The sequence below is a fragment of the Carassius gibelio genome, chromosome A23 (genome assembly GCF_023724105.1).
Source record: "Carassius gibelio isolate Cgi1373 ecotype wild population from Czech Republic chromosome A23, carGib1.2-hapl.c, whole genome shotgun sequence".
Taxonomy (NCBI): domain Eukaryota; kingdom Metazoa; phylum Chordata; class Actinopteri; order Cypriniformes; family Cyprinidae; genus Carassius; species Carassius gibelio.
The window spans coordinates 4,350,730-4,377,581 of NC_068393.1; the positions used below are offsets into that span (position 1 = coordinate 4,350,730).

Consider the following 26,852-nt stretch of genomic DNA (forward strand, 5'->3'; position numbering starts at 1 on the left):
TAATAAACTAATACAACTGAATGGCACAAAAAAAGTGCAGCACAAAAGCATGCAATAACTGTGGCAACTTTATCATACGAAAGGATATTATGAAAAGTTATTGCTCTCCTTATTCAAACTGATTTTTGTTCTTCTTCTTTCATGAATATATGATTGACCTGAAGAATGAAAGCTGTATCATACTCTTGAGAAATGATGCTGGGTAATCAATCCAAAGATATAAAAGTTTAATAAGAGAATGACAAATAAAAAAAGATGAGACAAATACATTATCCTGAAATAAATGAATGTTTTTAACTCTGTTAACTAGTTTGAATAATCTACCCTGGGGTCAAACTCAGTTCCTGGAGCCCTGCAGAGACTAGATTCAACCCTAATTAAACACACCTGATCCAGCTAATCAAGTCTGAACTACACAGTGTGTGTGTGTGTGTGTGTGACTCTCCGGTCCTCCAGGAATTGAGTTTGACCGCCCTGATCTCTCACATCTGTATATTATGGCCACAGCTTTAAAGTATGTTAACTATGTCTGCAACAAAACATATTCTAGTTAATAACAAGCACAGAAGTCTGCTTGGTTTGAAAGTGTCTTGTGTGCGAGTGGCTCTTCAGTTCATCACACTACTGACAGACCGTTGACCCGTTCTGCCTGAGAGACGTCAGATGTCCCGCACCATTACAGGTCGACAGAAACCCAGCACAGAGTCCATCAGACGCGGAGCAGGCGCCCGTTCAAAAGTGTGGGGCAGACAAAGCCCAGTTTTATTTCATTCTACAAAACATTTGAGCCAGAAAATAGTCTCTCTACAGCCTCGGGTGCAACTCGTTACTCATAACATTAGCATTTCCATCAATACACTATAAAATACTGAGCAGTATGTTACATCAACAAGACTTAAGAAATACTTTAATACATTATGGATTCAATCAAATGAATTGTACAGGATTTACACACTCCTATTTCATCTTTACCATCTGTGTTGGAACGATTAGGTGAACGGATATTAAATTAAGTCAATTCCTGCTTGATTCGGCTGCAGTCAGACAAGAAGAAGCAGAGAGGACAAACAGAAACAACAGTTTTTAACCCATGAGTCATGGCAGTGCGCTGGACGACATCAGCTTCCTGGCCTCCAGACAGTTATTAACATGTGTTGTACCCACGATGCACCTCTTCTTCTGGAGCACACATACAGACGCCTTGGAAAGTAGCTCCATCCTGATCACATTAAATAAGAGTCCGTCTCTGTCTCTCCTGCAGTCCTCAGTCGTAGTGTAGCGCCGTGTAGAAGATGATCCAGACCACCTGCGCGCGCACACACACACACACACACACACACACAGCGCTATCACTAAAGTATTAGGCTGTTTTTAACACTGATGTTTCAGCACATCTGAACGATATCGTGTGATAACAGGAAAAAGCCCGAGTGTGTTTACCAGAAACAGGGCGAATGAAGTCATGAAGCCCTCTTTGGTGAGCTCCCATGTTCCTCCGTACTCCTCCTCGTCCACCTGCTGGAAACTGCTGATGTACACGTACAGGACGCCTGCGTTGATGATACAGAATCTGCAGGAAACACAGTCACAGATCATGGAGGATGAAGACTTGAGGAGCTCAGGTGGAGGTCTCGGCTATACTCACATGGCTATTCCCAGAAACCCCTTCAGAGGTGCCACCCCCCATATTACCCCCAACAGCACAGCGATGATCTGACGGAGCCAGTAGACCACATCTAAAAACTCATCCTGCAGGAAAACACAACACACTCACGTATAAACACATCCATGAGACATAATGACGAGCATAATGACAACACATGTGTGTGATAATAGACAGGGAGCAGCACATGCAGTAATAACCCTACACAACGACCCCTGAACCCTACACAGTGAACATCACTCAACACGTCTGCATCTGCTAGGACATATTATATTATTAAACACATTGAATAATGGTGGTCTGGATTTAACTGATTTTGATTCCCTCAATGCATTCAGGTTAATCGGCTGAACCAATACCTATCCAAACCATCTTCTATGTGGCATGTTTTCCCTCAACTTGGAGGCATTCATTTCTCTTAATGTGTAATTATGATATATCCAAACTCCCTAGGTTCTCTTAGCATGAGCGCTCCTTTATAAGCATAAATAAGTTCATCAAGTGTAGTATTATGCCAGGCTTCTCAGTGCATATGAAAAACATTATATTTGTGTATTATGACTCACAAACGAAACTGAATCTGCATTAGCGAGTCTGTGGGAGACACTGGGGTCTGTCAGCAAACGCAAACACAAACTAAAGGCATGCTTTAGAGCTGTTCTGAGAAGGTGCTTTGAGACGTGTATGATTATATTAAGAGGGGATTATATCAGTATATTAAGGGGACACTCAATATCTAGTGATACTGTAGACTTGATTGCACAGATACTGTTTAAACTAAACTGATAGCTGGACGATAACATCACTGTATCCAATGAACTGCCTTTAACTGAAAGTTGAGTGTTTATTATTGTCCTTTTGCATCATTGACACAATTTCCTTTTTAATACTGTTATGAGCTTTGACACAATCTGTATTGTTAAAAGCACTGTGGTAAAGATGTATTATTACTATGAATTAGGTTACTACTACGATTAACATCTTATGCCCTGCAAAATCATTTACTCAAACTCGCTTTTATGAGATAAAGAGGGAAAAATCGGCCAAACATATCGACCAAAAAATAAATAAACCTCATCATATATCGGCCATCATCTGCCCTGATTTATTAATATCGGCTTCGGACAGAGAAAAGCCCTGTTGCTTGTTATTAATATATGTTGAAAGCAAAATGCACTTTATTTTTTCAAAATAAAAGAAGTAACGTTAATGTTTATTTGTTGTGCATGTTATGTAGGTTCATTAAAAACAAGTTTTGGAATAGCCAGTTGTTCCGGTCATGACCGTTGACACTGATGAATATTCAGATTTGGACCCTTGAATGAAGACTTTGTTTATGACACATATTTTAACAGATCCGTGTAGTTCATGCATGGCCTGACTAGAGTAAGAGATGAGTGTAAATCAGACCTTCTCGTCCCACACTGCTCTGCAGCTGATGGCTTTGCTCCATGTGGACTGCTTCAGTCCTCCGTTCAGCACATGAAGCTCTTCTTTCCGCTTCGAGCTGCTCGTCATGATGCACACACGACCAAACACGCGCTCCGAGGTCTGAACACTTGATCCGGGTGCTGAAGTCTTCTGTAAGCGATCAGATGTGCGGTTTCTCGTCCCACATTGACACGGCTCGGGGAACTGGCTCTGCGCATGCGCGACGAAGTCACGACCTTGTCATCCCGTCCAATGAGCGAATGCGACGTCTGCACGGTCAGCCAATGAGAGCGCAGTATTAGCCTCAGACGCGCGCGCGCGCCCTCTAGAGGCGAGCGATAATCGCTGCATTACCAGAGCGTTATTCAATAAATCAAATGAATGAGCTCAGAGGAAGAGATAATTTGCATAAATTTTGTTTCCTTCATTACAAAGTAAATGTGCATAAGAAATCATTGTATTTACATGAACTGGTGGCAAAACATCGCGACGAGAATGAATAAAACACTTAATCAATATGCTGTCATTTTTCTTGTTTTTCTTTCCCCAAGTTTTGAGTTTCTTCTTTTTTCCTTCTTTTTTTTGTCAGTGTGGGCCTAATAGCGTGAGACAACAGGCTATGTCTTGTTGAAAAATTGTGTCTTAAATATTTTATAATATGTTGAAAATATTATAAAAGGCAAAAAAGTATATCTGGCTTTGCGTTGTGTCTTGGTCAGCAAAATTATGAGGATTTTAGGAGTTATGCATTTCATGCAATTTGTAGCACTTCATTTCGCTGTCAAAGTTGGGCTGTTGACCTCGGATACAAAAATAGAAATTAAATATGAATAAATAAATAAATTCAAAACATCTAGTAGTAGAGAATTTGTCATTCTGCTTTCCTAGAGAATTTAGGAGCGTCCCAATTCGAGTACTTGTGGACTATTCTCTATCATAGTGTAGTGTATAGTGTGAGTAGCGCGTTCACACTGAAGACTCCACGCAGAAAAAGCGCACTTTAAATACCCGGATGATGCACTTAAATAACCGACTGAAGAGTGGGAGGTTGGAGACTTTTTTTTTAATCGTAAAATATGCACGTACAAATATTTGTAAAAGTGTTTATTTTTTATTTCAGCAAAAGTTTATATTACACAAGTACAATAAATTTTGCATAATGTCTTATTCCCACATTAACCAAAAAGTTAGGAACAAAACAAAAAGAAGGGGGAAAAAAAAAAAACATGGCACAGTAGTACAGATTTCAATCATGCTACATATAAGAGGTCATCATATGTCTTAAAAAAGAAGTAGATTTTTATTAATAATTATTCTTAGTGATTTGACTAAATGTTCTACTTCACATAATCAATCTATAAGATTAGGTATTTTCTTAAGAAATGTTTGTTTCTGAAAATAAAATTTTACCACAAGGATAAGATAGTTAACAATATATCATAAAGATTTGTTTTGGTTAAAAAAAAAAAAAACATACTAAATGTGTAAATTACAGTTCATATTAACTTTTGAAAAACAATAGGAACTTAGATCAGTCCAGAACAGTGATGAAACATAACATAGAAAAAAAAAAAAAATTATAATATGTTGCACTCGACTGTCGCAGCTTTGATAACGTAGAAATGGGGGCGGGCTATTAGTGTTGACAAAATAACCTAATAGAATTCCCACACTACACGACAGAGCACTTATAGTGCATAGTGCGTCAGACGTTCTGCCATTTAAATACTGTCCGGTAACATAAAGACTATTATTATTAACGATTATTTTAAAATCACCATTATTTGATTGCTTTACATCCCTAGTTTTGTTTTTAAAAGTATATTATATACAGTGAAATGCACTTAACAAACACATTTGAACTGAATTAAAGGCATTTTTTTCCCAGGGTTATGTAACTATGTTAGAAAAATGATGTTAACTTAATACAAACTAATTTTCAGCTAGATGTAGAAATGTTTTCTTATTAGTTTTTTTACAGTGAAAAATAAAATCCAGAAAAAAAGCTTTCTACAGTAGCACACTTGTTATTGTTCATGCACAGTATATATATATATATTGCAATATATAGCCTCTTTATATTAAATATGGTGCACTCATAGTGATTCTAGGCATCAGTCATTTTCAGAAGCTCTTGTTATTTCTCCAGCATGCAGACCACCTCTTGAGCTTGTAGCAGGACGTTTTAACCACAGTAACATTGTAGTTACACAAATTACACTAGCTCAATTGCTCGGGTACATCACTAATTCAACTTCACTCAAACTTTCCCCTGTCTCTTCCGTTTGCTCTGAGCAGAAATAACTGCTCATGCATGGCAACAAGTGCTGCAGTCGTAACTTTGAGTATTTGACTTATCAGTATATTCACGAGCCGATCATCATCATCATCATCATCATCATCATCAGGTCCTCGGGGTGCAGTGACGCACGCGGTCACGTGACCCTGCCGCTGGTGACGCGCGGCGTGAGTTTCTTTCCCCGTCTGTGTTTAACACACACTCACACACACTCGACTGGACATAAACACGAGAGAAGGGCTTTGTGCTGCTCTCATCCCTGTCCTCCGGAGCCGAGCCGTGTAAGCGCGCGGGTGAGTTTGGCTTTGACTTGTTTCGTTACGCATCGACTTCACAATCTATCATTTCAGCCGCGAGACTTCACTGATGCGTTACAGTGAGTGTGTGTGTGTGTGTGTGTGTGTGTGTGTAATGGCGACAGGAAGAAGGGGTGGATTTATAGTGTGTGGTTTTTAATATCCGATCATATTTCATAATATTAGTATTGCCAGAAACAGTTGTTGGTCAGAACAATGGCACACGTGTGTGATCAGACGTGCACAACATGTATGTGAATGACTGAGATCACTCACATGCTCAAAAGTTCATTCATATGGCACATCAGTTGGTGGATTATCTATTTATGCATATTTCCAGCCTGTCCATCTAGTCAGTGATCACAGTTTTTCTTATTTCTTCAGAATCACAGCTCTGAATGTTGTTGAGCGTGGACACATTGTAGTCCCTTGTTTCTGTGAGGGACCCTTAGATCAACAACTGGGACCATATTCACTCAGTTTGAGATTATAGCATTGGCCGATAAACAAAACTTTTTAATTTCCCCATGTGTCAGATTGATTAATTCATCGGTTAATGGATAGTGCACAATATCCAGTTTTTAGATTAATATTTATTTCAAGATTTTCCAGTGTTTATTTAAACCTGCCATTTTTAATAGATCTGATTTTAATTACATTATATTGTATGGTTTCAGTGGCCGCCCTGCGCTATAGCATCATCTATCAGTATCTGTCATTAATAAAAGGGTCCGCTTTGAGCTGGTAGATGGTTTTCAATCATTAAAGTGTAGTAGTGAAGTGTGAAAGGGATAAACCTCTAAAGCATGGTGTTACACTCACCATGAAGCCGGTTGTGTCCCGGAGCTCAAGGCTGTCTGAGGTGACCGTGCAGGGCCCGCGTCTGATTCGAGGAAACCTCAATCTAACGGATCTGCCAGCTTCAGGGGCCTCTCCTCAGCTAAAGGTCATGGTTGATGTTACAATGCTCTTTTACATCTCGAAACCACTGCGATTTCAGAGCTGTTGCCTTGAAAACAGGTCTGTATGTTAATATTTGATTACGTTGTTGGACCTTTGGTGGAAATATTTTTCTTTTTTGGTTTTAATGCTATATCATAAAACTCTATATCATCAGTTAAAGTCACAAACCAGTGTAGTGGCTCTGTAAAAGTGATTTTACACTCAGTCAGAGGTTCTGTAAGTATGTCTTACTGGTTTTACTTTCCTTCTTCCCAGCTTCCAGGTGGGATTATTGCAAATCTATCCCCTAACAAAACCTGGAAGCGTTCCCTTGGCTTGGTCACGAGCATGAAGCCGTCTGAAATCGGGACAAGGGCTGCGGGTCCCTGCGCTGTGTTCTAGCGGCTCTGGTCAGCTCGAGCTGGCATTGCTCTGCCTCGCTGGTTTGGAGACTGTGATGTCAGCCATTTTAGGTTGGACAGCAGAGCGTGTGGTGTGCCGCCATTTTTTTTCTCCCCTCACTCTTCCATTTTTAACTGAGCCTTAACACCTTAGTTGCTGGTCACATCGAATCTGTGCCACTCTCCATTGAAAAACCCAAATGCTCTTAGGTATCTTTTAACAAGTTGGAGTTGCATTTTCAATAATAACCCAACTGACCAATGCATACAAAAAAGCCATGCATAAAATAGCCCATGCCACTGGCCTGTTTGATGAGGAGCTCTTGTTATTCTCACGGTTTAAAAAATACATTTCTTACCCGTTTAAAATAATGCATTCAAAGTTGAACACATTTTCGCCTGAGAGAGTCAACGTGCATGAGTGTGTGACTGAGACCGAGGGCTTTGACAAGGGAACGAGTGGAGAGCATGCTATTGACAATGAGTGAGAACAACCACACCTATCCAGCTCCGTGTGAAATAGGATCAGGGACTGCTCTCGCCACTCACAGAGTCCCGAAAAACAAGCCAAGGAGAGCCAGGAGCCGAACGCTGTCTGTGTGTATGAGTGTGTTAACTCTCTCTGTGTGTGTGTGTGTGTGTGGTGGGGGGGTTGCCATGGGGACAGTAACACACCAGTGGTGCTGACGACCCGTCTCCCTGCAGACTGGGCTGAACTTGTGAGGGACGGGGGGAGGGGAGGCTAAGGAGAGCTGGGAAAGCGACGGTGGGGTACATGTGTTTTCGCCAAAGCAAACGTAATGGAGAGAGAACAGATTTTAACCCCAACTCCACAAAGCCATGTTTATCGTGTTTACGGCTGCTGGTCGCGTTCTTACAAAACATCCGCGTGGTTCAGTTAAGGCACTCTTGTACCCTTGTTTATTTACGTGTTCTCCAGAGAGACAAAGATGTTCTGTTGGTCCGTAGTGAGCCCACTGTCTGACTGTATAGGCCTCAGATTATTGATACGGTACACACTCATTTATTTGTACCTTTTAACATTGTATTTCAGTATTACTAAACAAGTGAGCGTGACCTTTCTGTCTCAGTCAGACCTCAGTCGAGTAGTGGTTGATCAGTGTCTGTTTTTCAATTCCAAATTCGCAAACTTTTACACATGGCCCTATTGTAGAGGTGAAGCGTTAGCTAATTTTTAAGCTAACAAACTGGCAGACGATCCACAGGCTCATTCAGGTTTTCGCAGCTAAATCAAGAGCTGCTCAACGCAAACAGCAGCTTGGCTCCGAGGATGACCACTCGCTAAACCGCTCATGGTGGAACATTCCAGAGCCTCAGGAGCGAGCCAGAGATGTGGGGGGGGTAACGGCTCTGGGACTGTTGGATGAGGGTGTGTGTGTGTGTGTGTGTGTGTGAGGGGGGGTAGGGACGGGGAATTGGTATCAAGGCAAAAATTCCTTGCTGAAACACCTCACTGCTTCCTGCAACAGTTAATGGCCCCTTCCCGGTTATCCAACACATGTGTGTACACACACACACACACACACTCGCACCTCGGCCCAGCCCCCACTGGTCTTCTCATCTTCTCGTCCTCAGGGTCTGACCAGTGTGATGGATGTCAGGCCCGCCCACCACGCAGCCTCTTTGTGTTGGTTATGTGACCCAGCAGCGTTGGCAGGGCCTTGCTCCCTTTTCTGAAAGGCAAAGCTGCAATGAAGCCCATTTCCTGGGAAAAGAGGATATCGTGGCAGTGTGTTATGTTTGCAAGGGTGAAGCCCCACTTACTCATGACAAGCACATGATCGCCTACAAATACTTGTTTAGAATCGTCCGTCTTTGCTTCTGGGCCAACCGAACCGTTTGTGGCAATCACCTGAGCCGTAAATGCAATGACTAATCACTCTGAAGCTGCAGGGAAATTATATTATGACAATGCCACCACGAGGACATGCACAGCTCACGATAGCTGCTAGTTTTAAAGTTTGGATACTATAACATTAACAGCAACAGACAAACAAAACTAAAAAAAAAATCTGTTTTGCATATTTAAGTGCCATCCAAAAGTTGGACACCAGAGATTATCAAGACACTAGAGATTAATGTGTGTTTTGCAAAAAGTTTTATGTAGTCAGAATGTTTATTTTTTGTGGCTACTTATGGAGAATAATGTTTAGGATTCATATAGTGTAATTACAGCATCTACCAGCAGGAGCTAACTAGACCATGTTAACAGACCAATGCTTTCCTTTGTCCCTGTGTGACATGGTAGAACTGGAGAAAGCTGGACTGTTCCCATATGACTTATATATTACTAAAATATATATAAAATCCCCAAATTCCCTATTATTTAGAGTGCTAACCTGCAGATAAGAAACTGTGCTGCCTTGTTCCTGGGTATGTTTGCGGTCTAAGATTAGTGAAGGTGACCTATATTTCTAGTAGGCCTTGGCAGTTGTAGCCATTTGAATTCGAAATGAACTGCAGTGCTTTTGTCTTGTGTGTTGTTGTTGTTGTTTACTGAATACACTGTTGAACTTAAGGATGTATGTACACTCCTGATGGAGAAACATTAGAAGTACTCTCATTACGCGCTGGTGGATCTTATCCAGGTTGTAACTAAGTACTGCTTCAAAATGCCAAAAGAAGAAACATGAGCAAGAGAGAAAAAATAGAGAGTAGTCAATTTATTGAAAGCTTCGTTGAAACTCAAAGAAGACACAGGTCGATCTTCAACCTAAATTAATATCCTTATTAATGCTGACTTCAGACCAATAACCATAAGACAGCATCTGCAAGAGAAGAGTTTAATGAACAAACACGTCTTGAAAGGCCACGTCTCCTCCCACACCACAAACTTGCCTGTTTGGGACATTTAAAGGTGGAAGAGAGCTGATGGCTTCCAGTGTTTCTGGCATGACAAGGAGATCGCACTGGAGATGTTTTCTACTCGGCACAGTGGAGGAGGCTCCATCATGACCTGGGGTACTCTTTTCTTAAAAAAAATAAATAAAATAAAATGGTGCTTCAGGTTGTGCAGGGTCGTCAAACGGCAGCTGGGTATTTTGTTCTTTAAGCCCTTCTCTCCCTGATGCCGTCTCATGGTTATTGGGCTGCAGTCAGCATCAGGAAGGGCCTTAATTTGGGTCGAGGATCGGCCTGTGTCTTCATGGACAGCCCGACTGATCCTCCGACTCAGTGCAGGTGAAATTGTTTTGGATATACCACTTGACTTTTTTTTTGTCCCATAACTCTCAGGATCTATTAAGAAATGTACATGGACATAAAAGCCATATATTTGCGCAGATTTTAACTAGTTAAGGCTATGGTCTTAAACTTTTGATCAACTTATGAACAGCCTGTTTGAGTTTCAATGCAGTTTTCATTAAATTGCCTACTCTTTTTTTTTTTTTTTGGTCTCTTGCTCCTGTTTCTTCTTTTGCAATTTTGAAGCAGTACTTAGCCCCCAGGTTGTGTTTCATAAAACAAGTTTACCAAATAAGCCAGACAGCAAAAGGATATATTTGCATGACTTTCTAACATTTACAGATGAAAAATATACCTGTCAGTTATGCTCTGAGGAAAACACAAAATTTCAAATTCATTAAACAGCACAAATATTTGCTATTTGCCATGCTGGATCAATTTGATCCATGATCAACATTAAAGGCTGCTTAAGAATAAGCGTGCACATCACATTATCCCGACTCATTGTACCTGGATCGAATTAGGGAGATTGCATGAGCTAAAAATTGTAATTCATGAAACTGATTTGTTATTTCAAGTAAGGTTTTGGACTTTAATCCCCACTTTCCTTAGCGTGTTTTATGGAACAGCCCCTTGGATACGATCCACAAGTGTGAAATGATAGTACTTTTAATGTTTCCCCAGGTTTTAAGATTTTTATCAGGAGTGTATAATGAAATTAGTTTTCTCACATTTTCGGTTTAGTAAAATCAATCGGGTTTGATGGATAGCATGTCATTGATCTTAACTATAAAAGTTAAACTTTTTCAGAGAGGGGATGGGGTGTGAGAAAGCTCCGTAAACAGAATGAGAGGCTGTAAAGGGTTCTTTGAAAGTTGCTCAAAGACAGACATAAAAGCAGCTCTTCTCTCATTTACTGTAGCGTAAGTGTAAGACATTTAAAGAAAGGTCAGTAGGGAGCTTTTTGTTATTTTAGTTTAATAACTAAATTGAGCTTGATTTCTTTCAGTTCTTAAAAGCTGTTGTTTTTTTGTATTTACAGATGATCTGATGCCTGAAACCATTAAGGACATGGGACACTTATAATGACTTGATGATAATGTCCATCAACAAGTTCTATAAGAGTGGATAACCATTATAATTAATTGGGATTCTCACTGGAGACTAAGTAGACAGAACCATGGCTAGCAAGAGGAAGTCCACCGTTCCGTGCATGATTCCTGTAAAAGCCATGCATCTGCAGGATGACTTTGAACGCGGCAGACTTTTTCCTCCAGCCAAGGACATTGGCTTTTCCCTTACAGAGGAAGCAAGTGGAAAAAGCAGTCAAAGTTTGGATGAGTCCTCTGGGCAAGAAGCAGGTGATACCTATAAAGATGATGGCATTTACACTTGCAGGCCATGTAACTTTGAGACCCAGGACCTAAATCTTTTCCTCGATCATGTCTACAGTGGGCACCCAGATTTCCGCATTGATCCCTGTTTTCATTGTGTGGACTGCGGGACAAGTGCTGCAAAATTTGAGGGCTTAGCACTGCACAATGCCCGTGTCCATCCAAGTACAATAACCACCACACTTCAGCTCAAAAAGAAGGACAATAGAATCATAGTAGAGCAGAGTCTTTGTGTGGAACCTTGTGAAAGCACTAGCTCTAAAGAATATGAGATCTCCATCACCAAGACACCAATCATGAAAATGCTGAAGGGTAAATCAGAACCCAAAAGGATTGTAGTTTCTCACCCTGGTACTGATGACCCTCTCCCCTCTATTACCAAAGTGGTGGAGAAAAATGACTCCCCTGCAGTTACTGTCACTCATGTACCCACTATTGTACACAATGGAGCAGCCAGCAAAGTCACCCTGCCGTCGGCCATACAGATCGTTAATGGCTCTGGGGCTTTGCCCATGCTGAAGACAGCTGTTACACAAGTTGTATCCGTCGTGCATAACAGAAGTCTCAATCAACACTCTGCTCCAATCACGGTCTCCTCATCCCACTCCTCTTCGGCATCCTCCTCATCAAGTACTAAGAATCTTCCAAAAGTAATGATCCCCCTCAGCAGCATTCCTACCTACAACTCATCCATGGACAGTAGCAGTTTCCTAAAGACATCCTTTAGCAAGTTCCCTTATCCAACCAAAGCTGAGCTTTGCTACCTTACTGTAGTCACCAAGTATCCCGAGGAGCAGATCAAGATCTGGTTCACAGCACAGAGGCTGAAACAAGGAATCAGCTGGTCTCCAGAGGAAATAGAAGATGCCCGCAGAAAAATGTTCAATACAATCATACAGGCAGCACCCTCAAACAGCCAACATCAGAGGCACACCACTACTCAGCCAACTATCACAGTTCTGGGCACAACTGGAATCCCGCACTTCTTACAAGGTAGCCTGGTTGGCCAAGGAGGGGTGATTGTCACCCAGCCGATGATGGCTAATGGAATTCAGGTCAGCAGTGCCCCTGTTGCATTAGCAGTTACACCTAAACCTCAGGCTGCTGCAAAGCCGATGATGCAAGCCAGACCCGCCGCAGCCCTGGTAGCTGATAAAGGTATCAGTATGGTTTTAGGCACTGTTGGTAGCAGCAGTAGTGGAAATTGCAGTAGTAGCAGCAGCAATGCTAGCAGCAGTTCAAGCAGTATTAGCAGTACTAGCAGCTTATGTAGCCAGGCTAGCGTAATCAGTATTGGTAGCAGCAGCACTGCTAAGTCAAATAGCAACAGCAATTTTAAGGTCAATAAACCAGGTACTGACGCCACTTGCATTCAAAGCAACGGTACTATTGTGAAAAGTGAGGGTAAAGGCAATTCTGAGGCTAAAAGCAACCTTAACAGCAAGATCAATGTTTCAAATGCCAGTACCACTCCAGCCACGACCTCTGCATCTACGACTATAACAGATAGCACCGTACCAAGTAAGTCAGACTCTCCTGTCTCTGTGAACTCTCGTATATTCTCCACCACCAACTTCCTGGACCCCAGCTTTAACAAAACCAAAAAGTCCCAGGAACAGCTGGCAGCCTTAAAGGAGAGCTTCCTTGTTAGCCAGTTTCCTAATCAAGAGGAAGTAGACCGACTTATAAGCCTAACTGGTCTGTCTGTACGTGAAGTGCGAAAATGGTTCAGTGACCGCCGCTACCACTTCCGGAATCTAAAGGGTTCAAGGTCAAGTGGCGGAGGTCAGACTGTTACGGCTAGTGGTGGCATTTCCCAACTGGATACCCTTGCTGCTGTAGACCTGTCCGAAAACAGTACACCCCCAGAGAGGCCCAAAACCCCCCAGCAGTCACCTCTCAGCCCCTCACAGACATCATCCCCACCAACTCCAACACGGCGTCCTCCACGACCCCCGTCGCCAGATTTCACCGCTATACGCTACAAAGAGCGAGAGCCCCACCAGGTTCGCACTTTGGAGGCCAGCTTTGCACAGGACCCAGTTCCATCTAGTGAAGAAGTTGACCGGTTAAGAGCAGAAACAAAGATGACTCGCCGAGAGATCCACGGTTGGTTTTCTGAGCGACGGAGGAGGGTAGCAGCAGAGAAGAAGAAAGAAGAAGCTGAGAGGGCAGAGAGGGAAGATGATGATGCAGTGGGAGAGGGAGAGGAGCATGTAATAAAAATGGGAAAAAGCACCAATGAGGAGACCCATGAAGCTGAGGAAACACAACAACAAGGCAAAGAGGACCAACAGAAGGATGAAAGTGGTACTGAGCCGAAAGTTAACCCAATCAAAATCAATCTCAAAATGCTGAAAGTTACTGAATCTAATGGAAAAGGTGACCCTGAGGGCAGTCAACTGAATGAGGCTACCAAGGTGGCACAATCTATCTCTCAGACAGCTGTTCCTCAGACCTCCCCATACCGAGGAAAGAAGACGCCGGAACAGCTCCACCTGCTGAAGCAAGTCTTTGCACGCACCCACTGGCCCAGTAGTCCCCAGTACAATGAGCTTATAACTAAAACAGGCCTGTCACGACCAGAGGTGGTACGCTGGTTTGGAGATTGCCGCTATGTCCTGAAGAACGGTCAGCTCAAGTGGCTTGAGAGTTACCAGACCATGGTAGATGAGGAAGACTTCCAGAAAGCCAACATTAGCATCCTAAAGGACCACCTAGACAAGCATGGTAAACTAGATGAGACTAAATTGGATGAGATTGTCAAATCAAGTGGATTAGGTGAGGAATCAATCCGGCGGTGGTTTGCCAATAAAATGCCACTTTTATTGGAGGAAAGCAACTCTGAGAGCACAGGAGGTGTGATGACTGGATCATCATCTGCAAGCCCATCTGAAGCTGCTCCAGCGTCCCAACATTCAGACCACGAAGAGGCGGAGCAGTCAGGAAGCAGCCTAATCTCTAAGGATCAAACCACAGGAGTTGACATATCAACAAGTACTAAACAAGGTGATTCATTTTCTGCCATCTTAGCCATGAATTATATCGTATCTTATTTAAGGATAGGATTAGCCCTTAGATTGTGTCCGGTATGAGGTAGTTGTGTTTAATACTTGTGTGTTCATTTTCACAGAATCTGACTGAAGAGGAGAGTGGATGCATGAATTAATGTGAAGCGATATCAACCCATGGGATTACAGCACATGTGGCCTTGAATTGAAGGCTTTTTTTTTTTTTTTAAACACAAAGATTAAACTTTAACAGGAGCACTGGAGAACACCTCTGCAAAAAAAAAAAAAAAAAAGGAAACTCTCCCCAAATAAATATTTTCTTTACTAGCTGTCAGACATGGTGTGGATTATCAAAAATCAGGACGCACCCCTTCACCAGCCGAGCTGCTTTTTTGATTTGGATGGGATAGAGGGGAAAACTGACCTTAACTTCGTGAAGTGAGAGACCCAAGTTGAAGTTGACTGAAGTTTTTCTTATATGTGAATTTCCTTTCTTTTTCTTCTGGGGAGGAATTAGCATTTTTAGGGGATTATGATGGAATGAAGCGCAAACTGCACAGCTCTTATTGAGCCCTTTTGTAATTCTTAAAATATGACGGACATAATTGCACCTCAGAGAGGTTGAGTTGTAAGCTGTAGATGAGCATCCATACCATAGCAAGTTTTTTTTTCCCCTGAAATGTCAAAGGGAAATATTCCCTAAAGTCATGATTATTTGTGTCAAAACAGATTCACCAGTGTGAACGCTTCAGCTTGTATGATTTTTACAAATACTATTTGCAGAATAAATTTAATATTACAAAAAAAATGGTCATGGTTTTTCAGGCTTGGTAAAAAACATCACAGCTCATTGTTGAATAAGTAGTTTATTCTCAGGCTTGATTATGTTTCATATGAAAAGCAAAATTAAAATGTATACTTCCTCCAATATAGCATAGGCACATTACAGAAAAGGCTTGGGTTGTAAATAAGAACATTGGTAACAAAACGCTGATGCAAGAAAGCATTGAAAAAGGCATACATGTCCAACAGGGAAATCTTTCGTTGATGTATACATGTATACATACACCAAGGCACATGAATGATGAGGCAAGAGAATAGCAGAAACTCATTTACAGACTACAGAAGGGCTCCAGGGATTAACACTGAAAACACATTGAGGGAATGTTGGCTAATTAGGAATAAATGTAAGGGAACTTGAACAAATTCCCTGTGAAGGCATCTGGCCGCGTCTTTTCCTCTCAAAGCTCAGGAAGTGATTATGGTCCCTGTGTTTTCTGTAATATTTCTAGATTGCGTAATGCAACTGCTATACACTAACTGTTGCGAAAGAATAGAAAAAAAAAGAGGAATGACAATTTACGCATGCATCCAAAGGCACAAGCCAGTTGCTTGAATTGCACGTCCCTCCGTGTTAAAATGCCCCTCGTTTACAATTTTCAAATTAATTAGCTCGATTCAACAACGTGATTAATTCAACAACGTAACATTATAATTTGAGGAGTAAATTCTGGAGCATCTTTTTAGACTCTGAGCTGTCATGCACAGAACCAAATAAGTACTCGACAATGGTGACCAACGTAGTAGCATCCACAAGGAAAAAAGGGGGGAAAAGGCAAACAAGCTCTCCGTAAAAACACACCTGGGATCCCATGATCAAACAGAGGCAGGTAAAGCATCAGTGATTGAAAAGCAATGCGACAGCATCACAATGGCTTCTGTATATGGCTGTTAGACACGAAATGATTCCCAGAACTACATGGCTTGTGTATGTGTGCGGTTCAGTGACATCTCAACCTCTACTGGCTAAACAAGAGGACTGTGAAACTTACCAGAGCTACAATAAATATGGCCTCGTTTTTACTGTACATCAACTGTAAATACTGAGGTTTAGCAGTCTCAGCCTGTTTATCAATCAATGACGTATGATCTGTATTAGGGCAATACTTTGACAACACAAAACTAGACAGCTTGGCACAAGAAAGACTGACCAAAATGCCCTTACTTCAGAAATACTCAGGGTGTTCTACTATAACCCAATGAAATGAGACAGACTTATTTGGTCCCAATTACCAGTCTACCTTTGGCTTTCTTAAAACACACATGGTTAACGTGCTACTAAATCATACATAAAATGTCCTCCCTATTTTATCTGATAAGACAATACATAAAAAAAAGAGCTTTCAGGAACAAGACTTCAAAAGCGTGGAGGAACAGTAAACGATAGAATCACAGAAATGGTTTTAGACGGATAAAACGGTCTGGAATGAGATGGTCCAAGTTCTGTTCTGTAAACTAAATACACAATGTTTCCACAAATCTCTCATAGCCCAAAACCCCCAGCGGAGCGCTTTGTGAATTCAAGACCTCCCGTGCAGACTGGCAAAACAAAACACTCTCTGGTCACTTGATAACTTCATAATTTCATTTGAAAGCAAAATAGAGGTTGTTAAATGTTGAAGAATGTCTTCCTGAAGCTCAGAGAGATCTCTCATACTGGCACCTGCCCGTCACAAAAACACAAGCACATCCTGGGACGTGTCCAACACTTTAGTCCGTCCACTCGGACAGCGGGAAGAGAAAGAGCAAGAATGAAAGACACGCAATTAAAAAGGCCAAGCCCTCATGTGAAAAACATAACTCGTATAGAAAAAAAATGACATTATGAAAGATTAAAACAGAGGTTTAAATAATAAAAATAATCTGAAATGAATTCAAAATCTGGAGTGAGAGGCTCTTTGAGAGCAGATCAGCTGCAACGTTTTTCTAACCACACACACACATTTATATATTTATATATAAGCCAGAGAGATAGAGTAAAGAAAAAGTATTATTACTCCATAAATGTTAACCTGGAATCGGTTTCAAAGTGATGAATGATACAACCCCCAATTTCAATTTTGAAAGACTGTCTTTTTGGCATCCACCCAAACGCTGTCCTTGATATCAGAGCACCCCCGTCCCGTCCCGTCCGCCGCAGGTTCAGATTGTAGCGAAGCAGATAATTGTTCATTTCTGTCCATGAGCCGCAGCTCCGTTCACGCTCCACAAGTCCCTCTGCCACTCGTCACAGAGAGAGGACACCTGTCCGAAAACACTGGCGATGACCACTTCCACAGAAACGGGTTTCACGGCAGTCCCTGACATCATCAGCTCTGTAGGAAGCTTGTCGCTGGCCTTGCGTCTGCTCCGTCCATCTGTCGTGCGCTCAGCCGCTCGTTTACACACGGTTGTCTGCGCTGACACGAGCCCTGCGAAGCCTGCCAGAGAACACAAACACCACACACACATCACACAACCATCTAGTCTGACTTCTGATCATGATGTTACTGTAGATCTAGACTCAGTGTGAACATGCATTTACTCATCTCACTCACACAAAAACAGATTCAGTTTTCCTCAGAATTAAAAATGGCGCAAAGCAAACTCAGAATATGATGCAAACCTGCAATAGTTAAATGTGTGAAATAACACTAATATCCTTTATGTATTCAATCCCTTTTTACTAACCAATGTCTTTGTTGCTGACCTTCGATGATCCAATTCAACCACATAAATAACAAAAATGTCTTTTTATTTGCTGAAGAGTTTAACTTTCTTATTCTTCATGCAATCCAGAACAGCAGCAGAGCAGAAAGGCTTGTTTGAGCCAACATTTACCAAAAATAGTTTTATTTATTTTGTATATTAAAAACAAGCAAGCCCAGCACAGATGAGAAAAGTTAGTGCAAAAGTAATAATGCACTCCTTTTCATAAAAAATATCGCAATTATTCAAAAATAATTTGAGTAGTAACGCAATATTGTAATTTTATACTTTCAATAGTAACTTTCCCCCACACTGTCAACCAGTAATTTTACTTCCGGTGAAAGACAGTAGAAGATACAGGAAAGAACGTGATTTATTAATATATTCCCATCACTAGATCTTTGTTTCCCGTGCAGTATATTTAGTGGCAACCAGTCGGTTGGATTTCAAGTGACTGGAAAAGTGCAATAATATACATCTGAAAATCGGCATGCACATTTCTGAACAGGAAGCATCAGCAGTGAACAAAACTAGTCAAAGCTAGTCGACAGTCCAGTAAATGCTGGCAACCTCTAGAAGTTATTCACGACCGATGAACAGCACTACACTGTGTGAGAGAAAGTTTTCTTGCTTGTGCCAACTGAAAGCCTACACGAGAAACACCAAGAGCCAGGAGAGACTCAGTACTGAACATTAAACGAGTCATTCATGTAGATTAAGATAAGTTAATTTCAGTTAATCGCTCTGATGCCGTGTCTGGTGGAAGCCATTTAGCCCTTAACTAAGTTAGGACATTTTGATACTTGTAAAAGTGGCCCATTATGCCATTTCCAGTACTGACTTTAATGCAGTGTGTAATGTAACTGTATATGAATATAAACGATCTGCAAAGCCGACAGTGCAAGATAAATAAAGTTATTGTCTCCCAAAAGAAAGAATCGATTCTCTACAGCCTAAACGTTAGTTATTCAAATCCCTTTTCACACATTTGCATAATGCGCGCCTATGTCCTACGTTGGCCAGCCGTGAACAACTTGACCCCGCCCACAAACACATCATTCTACCGCGAGAGTCACAAACACTTGCTGTTGAAAGATCGATCAGTATCCTGCTCCACTGAACCACAAACTGTAACTATGATAAATAATACATCTTTATATTTTCCACTGAGCTTTCAAAATATTGAAATAGGCGTATCGTTTCTGACACCGCTGTACACCGGAGACCAATCACAACAGACTGGGCCAGCTGACCAATCAGAGCAGAGCAGGCTCACAGACGGGAGCGGTTTAGAGACTGAATCCCAGAACTACTTCAAACTAATCGTTTCAGAATCGCTGGAAAATGAAGTGATATTAAATGCATATTCTGAGAAAACGAAAGCGTTTTTTGACCTTGCATGCATGTAATCTATTGTAATCTGACTCCCAAAACAATATTAGGAACTGTAAAAATGGCATAATAGGGCACTTTCAAACTCAAAAGTCATAAAAAAAGTAAACGCAACATCTTTAAACCAAGCGTACCTCCTGCTCTCTTGGTCCAACAGCGTCTCCTGTGACACTCTGAAGTCCTCCAGCGTGGACTGGTATCGGGCCTCGATCGAGCCCTCCCTCCCGCGGTATCCCAGCGCCTGGCCAGGAGACGAGGGCAGGGGGGACATGGAGGACATGGAGGACACGGAGCTGGTGTCCCCCATCCGCTCCCGACCCACCTGCATGGCCACGGCCCCCGCCGACGTCTCGCCGTTCTCCTGCTGCAGAACAAACCAGGTTACCATCACAATACAGTCGGTTAACCAAGGTGCGTTTCTACATGCTCTGATGCGCACCCTTCCTCTGGCGATGTCCATGTGCACCAGCAGGGACGCCAACTCCAGATCCTCGCTGTAGCTGTTCTTGAGCGGGACCGACCGGTAGCCTACAGACAGACACAGACAGGGTTTTTTACATTCCTTAAAGGATGACGTCCTACGGAGTTCAGCTCCAACTCATCCTGGAAGCTTCTAGTATTCCCAGGAACCTTGATTAGCTGCTAATCAGAAACCTTCAGGTGTGTTGGGAGGAGCTGGAGCTGAACTCTGCAGGTCCGAGTGTGGACGGCCCAAGTCAACGTTCCCTAGGAAAGCACAAAGGTGAGCCGTACCCGTTTTGAGGCAGTTGATGGGGAATGTTGCCTGGGCGAGAAAGTTCTGGTCGTTGAACATGTCGATTTCATAGACCACGAAGCGCAGGAAGGCAAAGGAGGGATTGCACACGGTGAATCGGAAGGGTTTCCTGGGCCAGGTGGGGTTCAGCCCGTTGTCCGCTGGGAGTAAAACAGGGAAATCTTTTAGTGATGCCTCTTACCCCTAAAGCAGTTGTTCTTCGGTGGTGGTCTGCACCTCACCTTCAGAGTCCGTCCTCTGCTTGGCGTTGTCATACTCTGCTCCACAAACTTCGATCTCGATCAGAGGGCACACGATACCTCGACCGTGTTTGGGCAGGTGGCGTGCTCCCAAAACCTTAAAACACACCAGCGTCCAGTGTCTGTCATTCGCAACTATTTGGTCACTCTCACACGATCAATATTTGCTAATCAGCCGTTTCCACTCGGACGCTGTATGTGTCTAATAAAACGCTGGGAACAGCATGGATTCACTTCAGGAGGACTTTCTTCACCCCCACTTTTTATTATGGATGGATGCACTTTATTGGACTTCTTTTGGACTACTGAAAAATAACACCCATTCACGGCCATTATAAAGCTGGGAAGAGCCAGGATGTTTTGTTATATATTTTTGATTGGATTCGTCTGAAAGAAGAAAGTCAAATACACCTAGGATGGCTTGAGGGTGATTTGCTAATTTTCATTTTTCGGTGGACTGTCCCTCTTATTCGAAGGGAAAACCCTACTGACAAATATTTTTCTTTAAAGCATAATCTCACTTAATTGTCTTTAACTTCTCAGAAAACAAGACTTCACATGTTCAGATTGCATCTCAAGTAAATGTATCTCGTAAACGAGACATTTTTTGTTGTGCATACAGCATTCAATGCCATGATTTTATGAATTTAAGTCTTTCTGCGCTGATATTTTTAGGCCTTAACTTGTAGAAGGGTGAATGAGGACCGGAGAGCCCCGTGTAGCGGTTGTGTACCTCGATGCAGAGCGTGATGGGCTCCACTGCTCTCAGAGAGAGCCGGTCGAACGGGTCGAAGCTGTCGTCTCTCATGATGGACGGCTGCAGCACGTAACCGCTCCTGGCGTTCAGCATGAAGAGCGCCTGGTTCATCTGCATCGGCTTATCTGCAGACAAACAGTCAGACTGTGAAATGCCAGGATGCAGACGGAGCAGAAGAGAGAGCTGTGGCCCCGTGCGCACCTGCGGTCTGGAAGTTGAGGGCCACCAGCTGACTGCCGCACAGCCACATGGGCAGCGGGTCGTAGTTGGACGAGTCCAGGCGCTGGCCGCGAGGGTAGATCCGCGAGAGCTGCAGACGGTTGTACTGCAGGAACTTCTTTCCTTTGATGCGGTTCACATACTTCTCCGCTTTGGTCTCGGGAAACGAGGACATGTCCCGGAAACAGGCCCGCTCCGTCCCGATTTCTGTTAGAGACACAGGATCTTTTCAGGGTTTATGTTGAGGAGCTACATAAGCAGGGTTTTATCTGCCCCATCGTCTGAGGGACACAAATGTGTACGGTTGGTGCGTCTGTAGGAACAGGTTTGGGAAACACTGCATTTAAGCAACAGACCACGATGAGAAGAGGGTTTTCTTGGGACAGACAGCAAGTGTGATGCCAGTATACTACACTTAACTTGGAGTTGAGCATCAGCAGGTTTATAAAAACAGACAAATAAAACCGTTGTAGTCCTGCACTCATTCAATAATGAGAGCTGGTGTGATTTTATATAAAGTGTTCAAGTTTATATAAAGTCTGAATCAGTCACGTTGAGTTCGTGAGGTCTTACTGTCTTCATCAAAAGGAACGGGTCTGCAGTAGATGACCAGGTCTGACAGCTCTAGAGCAATCTTCTTTCTTCTTTCCATCATTTTACCCTCCTCAAGCTGACGGAGAACAAATAATCATTAGTCATAAACAATATCATACAGTCTACATGTCCGAAAGCAAAAAACGGCATACACTTTAGATCTATTTGATCACATGATCTGTAAACGCAGGCATTCAAGAAAGCGGTGCAGAGGTTTAACAGCTGGTGACGCGGAGCAGGAGAGATCAGCTGACCTTTGCTTCAGAGGTCATGGTGACCTCTCGGATCTTCATCACCCAGTCCTTCAGCTCCTCCTGTGAACTGGCTGCGATGTCCAGCACCGGGCCGGTGCGAGGCGAAGCCACGGGCACCAGAGAGAAGACGAACGGTCTGCTGCCCTTCCCTTCTGCCCTGACCACTGCAACAGAGACACACACACACACACCAACCATCAGACCGCATGCCAGGTCTGGGGAACTAAACCAGCCCTCTGCTGGGGATCCCCTTTGTTAAAATAGTGATCTGGGGAGTGGGGCGAGATCGCTTTAACCCACAGCAACAGTGTAAGAGCAGCCCAACTATGCCTAAACTAGCAAACCTGATACAACTCCTGCAATCAACATACTTCTGTTCTGACACATGGCAGCACAGTGAATTAACTCAATCCATGGGCAAACAAAAGCCTCAATATGAAAGTTAACTGAAGAGTGGAAAAATAAGAGGGTTTGGCGATGCTAGCCGAAAAATAAACCTGTTGCAGTTTTTTTAAATGCACTAAATTGGAAGATTAGATCGATAAATAAAATATGAACATAAAAAAAAATAAAATCTAAATAAAATACATTCATATAATTAACATTATCATTTTTATTTAGAAAAAACTTTGCAAAGTCATATAGAAATGACAAAAACAACAAAATTACTAAAACTTTCACTATAATTAAAATGAAATGAAACATTAAAAATTACCAAAAACTTGAATAGTAAATAAATTATACTGAACAAATTGTGTATATATATATATATATATATATATATATATATATATATATATATATATATGAGAGAGAGATTTATATTTATTCCTGAAATATAAGGTAAATAGCAAAAAAAATTAATTAAATACAGCAAAAAAAAAAAAACAACTCATGATTATTTTATTTATGTTTCCTCTAATTTCATACATAATGTGTTTGTGTGTGAGAGAGAGAGTCTCTGTTAGGGACAGTGATGTGATGAGTGTGTACCAGGGAAGAGGAGCGCTCACACACACACACACACACACACACACACACACACACACACAGTCACTCACTGATCTGACAGGAAGACACGTCCACACTTCCTCTCAGGAGGTCTCCGAGAGGACTGTTCTCTGTGGCCTGCGGGGCGAGAGGGAGAGAGAAGAGGGGTAAAGGTCGGAGCCCAGCACACACACACACACACACACACGCTCCACTCACAGCTCTGTCAGGCTCCACGGCCGTCGGGCTGATCTCCTCTACGTAATTCGCAGGGAACCACAGTTGCTTCTTGCCGCCATAGTCTCCCTTCCACCTGAGCGGGAAAACACAAACACACGGTTATTTACAGGCTCCTCGAGACTGGACGACAGAGAAGTAAAACTAGGCTTTGACAAGGAAATCAGCCTCGAGGGAGATGTTCATGTTAGAGTGTTGGAAAATATCGTGTTGATCCTTCAGTCCTCAACATAAAGTTGTGTGTTCTCCACCCCTCAGATCTTCCCTCAGGAGTGTGCACACTACCATCTGCACATCAAGACACTCGCTGTGACCCGCATCAACACTATTCTGTCTGGTGAACGCCACATCAGGGCTCTTATAGTTAGCTTTGGTGTGTTTTTATGTTTTGTTGACAAACCCTGAAAAAACACTGCCCCAAATAAAGTCCAAATATATATATATGTGTGTGTGTGTGTGTGTGTGTGTGTATTGACTGCTGAACTGGCAGCTGTATACTGAGAGTGTGTTGTACTCACCAGCCTCCTTCCTGTTTGTCCACGTTCTGAATGATGGCGTTCTTACTGAAGGAGAGCTCATCATCACGCTGGGCTTTATATTCATACATGGCTCGTACTGTGCACTGCTCACACACACACACACACACACACACACACACAGGACCGTCACACACTGAACCCAGCAGCATGAGGAAGTCGTTCTGCAGCTGGAGAGCAGAGGTACCTTAAACGTGGGCATCTGATTGGCCTCCACGTAGAATCCAGGGTTACGTCCCTCATACAGAGACCCATAATCAGGCTCCTGCAAGACAGACAGAGAAGGAGCGTTCACTTGATCAGTCCACACAAACACCTGACAGGAAGACCAGCGGAGCCACAGAGAACAGGTACATCTGAAAACCACAAGCTCAATTACTGCACTATTTCTGTCACACTTTATGGTCCAACTCTCAACTATCTAAGACCTTTCCCTCTATAAACTCCACATCTGCTGCTTATTAATAGTCAGTAAGATAGATGTTAAGTTTCAGTATGGGGTAGAGATTAAGGGAACTAAAATATGATCGAGCTGAATAAGGCATTAATATGTGCTTTATAAGAACTAATAAACAGCCACTATACCTATAATATACATGAAAGTAAGCTACTAGTTAATAATGAGAATTGGTCCTAAAAAGAAAGTGTTATCTAAATGTGAAGCTATATTTAGGGATGAACTTCTTTCGTGTAGTGAACTGACATAGACCTGTACACTCCTGGAAACTACATCAACCCAAGCGATCCCAGCTCGATATGTAAGACAGGTAAAGCATCGATATCGCGATGTATGAATTCACGATAGTCACATCGCAGGACGTGCGATGTAAGCGGTCGTAGTTGATCCGTTATTCATTAACTGTATGGGCCGGCCAGAGAGAGAGAGAGAGAGAGAGAGAGAGAGAGAGAGATATTTTATATATTTTGGGAGAGAAAGAGAAGTGTGTCCAGCTCGCAGCGCAGTATATGTCCTCCTGTCACATCATGAGGGACAAAAACTAAACTCCTGTTCTTTAGCAATGCTCTCTGTAAATATTTACCTTTTATTCACTATTGTTTTTGTTTTTTGTGTTATGTGATTATATATGTACAATATTGACATTAATAGTTTTTTTTCTTTTTATTATTATTATTTATAAAAAACATTTATCTACAAATCTGTATATCTATATATCTGTATAACTTGTTCACTGTTTATTGCATTGGGAACATTGTGCTGTTTCACAGTCATGCCAATAAAGCTCATTTGAACTGAATTGAATTGAGAGAGAGAGAGAGAGAGCGTGAAAGAGAGAGAGAGAGCGCGCGAGAGAGAGAGAGCATGAAAGAGAGCGCGCGAGTGAGAGAGAGAGCGTGAAAGAGAGCGCGCGAGAGAGAGAGAGCGTGAAAGAGAGAGCGCGAGAGAGAGAGAGAGAGAGCGCGAGAGACAGAGAGCGTGAAAGAGAGAGCGCAAGAGAGAGAGAGAGAGAGAGCGCGAGAGAGAGAGAGCGTGAAAGAGAGAGCGAGAGAGAGAGAGAGCGCGAGAGAGAGCGCGCGAGAGAGAGAGAGCGTGAAAGAGAGAGCGCGAGAGAGAGAGAGAGAGAGAGCGCGAGAGACAGAGAGCGTGAAAGAGAGAGCGCAAGAGAGAGAGAGAGAGAGAGCGCGAGAGAGAGAGAGCGTGAAAGAGAGAGCGAGAGAGAGAGAGAGCGCGAGAGAGAGTGAGAGAGCGAGAGCGTATCTATATATATTACTATCATAACATAAGAGATGCATATTTCCACAAATTCCAACAAATTAAACCAAATTTTATGGCATTACCAAATACAGAAAAATTAAATCACATTTTAGGGGAAAATTCCAAAATGATCACAACAGCAGCAAGATATGTATCAGCCTGTCACAAACTAAGACTGTCAGCCAGTGGACAAACCTGAAGCAAGAGCATTTCTTACATGTACTGTTGTGCAAAGTTATTATTATTATTAGTATTTTTTTTGTTGTTATTTGTTGTCGTCTTTTACTTGTTTCTCGTTTGAAGAAAAAAAGGAGAAAGTATATATATACTTAATTATTTTACAAATCTGTTTTTGTTTTATGTATTATATAATTGTTTATTCCTTATTCATGTAATGTACAATGCTTTGGCAATACTGTGCAAGTCATGCCAATAAAGCTCATTTGAATTTGAATTTAGAGAGAGAGAGAGCAGGTGCGCGCAAGAGAGCGTGAAAGAGAGAGAGTGTGAAAGAGAGAGAGAGAGTGAGAGAGAGTGAGAGAGTGTGAGAGAGAGAGAGTGAGAGAGAGAGTGTGAAAGAGAGAGAGAGTGAGAGAGAGGGAGAAAGCGAGAGAGCGCGCGCAAGAGAGAGCGTGAGAGAGAGAGAGAGAGTGTGTGTGAAAGAGAGAGAGAGTGAGTGAGAGAGCACACGCGTGAGAGAGAGAGCGAGCGCGAGAGAGAGAGAGAGAGCGCGAGAGAGAGAGAGAGAGAGCGAGCGCGAGAGAGATATTAATCTATTTACACGATGGTGTCGATAGTTTACATATCGCAGAAAAATAAAATATCGCAATTTTTTCCCAATATCGTGCAGCCCTATGTGGGGGTTTCAGCTAGATTCACTCATGTCTGTGTGCAGTGAGCATCTTCTGTAGGGGTGTTCTCCAGATACTGGTTACAGGCTAAACGCATACTAAAACCTATCCGCACCAGTCACACC

General features: G+C 42.4%; 3 protein-coding genes across 4 annotated transcripts in view; 1 reads left to right on the forward strand and 2 right to left on the reverse strand.

The window, feature by feature from the left end:
- Positions 1–212: 212 nt before the first annotated feature.
- LOC127944718 (respirasome Complex Assembly Factor 1) lies at positions 213–3,318 on the reverse strand. The gene is made up of 4 exons (XM_052540923.1): positions 3,074–3,318; positions 1,646–1,749; positions 1,441–1,570; positions 213–1,306 (listed from the first exon to the last, which is right to left on the reverse strand). The coding sequence occupies exons 1-4, from the start codon at positions 3,179–3,181 to the stop codon at positions 1,265–1,267; spliced, it is 384 nt and encodes a 127-aa protein (XP_052396883.1). The 5' UTR covers positions 3,182–3,318; the 3' UTR covers positions 213–1,264.
- Positions 3,319–5,518: 2,200 nt separating this feature from the next.
- On the forward strand, positions 5,519–15,484 carry LOC127944689 (zinc fingers and homeoboxes protein 3). The gene is made up of 3 exons (XM_052540859.1): positions 5,519–5,686; positions 11,279–14,639; positions 14,764–15,484. The coding sequence occupies exons 2-3, from the start codon at positions 11,417–11,419 to the stop codon at positions 14,772–14,774; spliced, it is 3,234 nt and encodes a 1,077-aa protein (XP_052396819.1). The 5' UTR covers positions 5,519–5,686; positions 11,279–11,416; the 3' UTR covers positions 14,775–15,484.
- A 7-nt stretch (positions 15,485–15,491) lies between these two features.
- Positions 15,492–26,852, reverse strand: part of LOC127944687 (1-phosphatidylinositol 4,5-bisphosphate phosphodiesterase gamma-1) — a 35,827-nt gene continuing 24,466 nt past the window's right edge. Inside the window, exons 21-33 of one of the 2 annotated variants that reach the window (XM_052540854.1) lie at positions 24,350–24,427; positions 24,145–24,248; positions 23,609–23,702; positions 23,461–23,527; positions 22,400–22,563; positions 22,125–22,221; positions 21,534–21,758; positions 21,309–21,457; positions 20,558–20,672; positions 20,315–20,476; positions 20,001–20,089; positions 19,696–19,925; positions 15,492–17,901 (exon numbers count right to left, since the gene is read on the reverse strand). In XM_052540854.1, coding sequence (XP_052396814.1) covers positions 17,862–17,901; positions 19,696–19,925; positions 20,001–20,089; positions 20,315–20,476; positions 20,558–20,672; positions 21,309–21,457; positions 21,534–21,758; positions 22,125–22,221; positions 22,400–22,563; positions 23,461–23,527; positions 23,609–23,702; positions 24,145–24,248; positions 24,350–24,427 — 1,614 coding nt within the window. In that variant the 3' untranslated portion in view covers positions 15,492–17,861. The remainder of the gene's footprint in view (positions 17,902–19,695; positions 19,926–20,000; positions 20,090–20,314; positions 20,477–20,557; positions 20,673–21,308; positions 21,458–21,533; positions 21,759–22,124; positions 22,222–22,399; positions 22,564–23,460; positions 23,528–23,608; positions 23,703–24,144; positions 24,249–24,349; positions 24,428–26,852) is intronic. The other variant, XM_052540855.1, reaches the window with a different exon arrangement.

Coding starts and splice junctions, on each gene's coding strand:
- LOC127944689 (XM_052540859.1), top strand. CDS start 11,417: ATGGCTAGCAAGAGGAAGTCCACCGTTCCGTGCATGATTCCTGTAAAA.
- LOC127944718 (XM_052540923.1), bottom strand. CDS start 3,181: ATGACGAGCAGCTCGAAGCGGAAAGAAGAGCTTCATGTGCTGAACGGA. Junction 1,571..1,645: donor GGGTTTCTGGGAATAGCCAT/GTGAGTATAGCC, acceptor TGTTTCCTGCAG/ATTCTGTATCATCAACGCAG. Junction 1,307..1,440: donor CTTCATTCGCCCTGTTTCTG/GTAAACACACTC, acceptor GTGCGCGCGCAG/GTGGTCTGGATCATCTTCTA.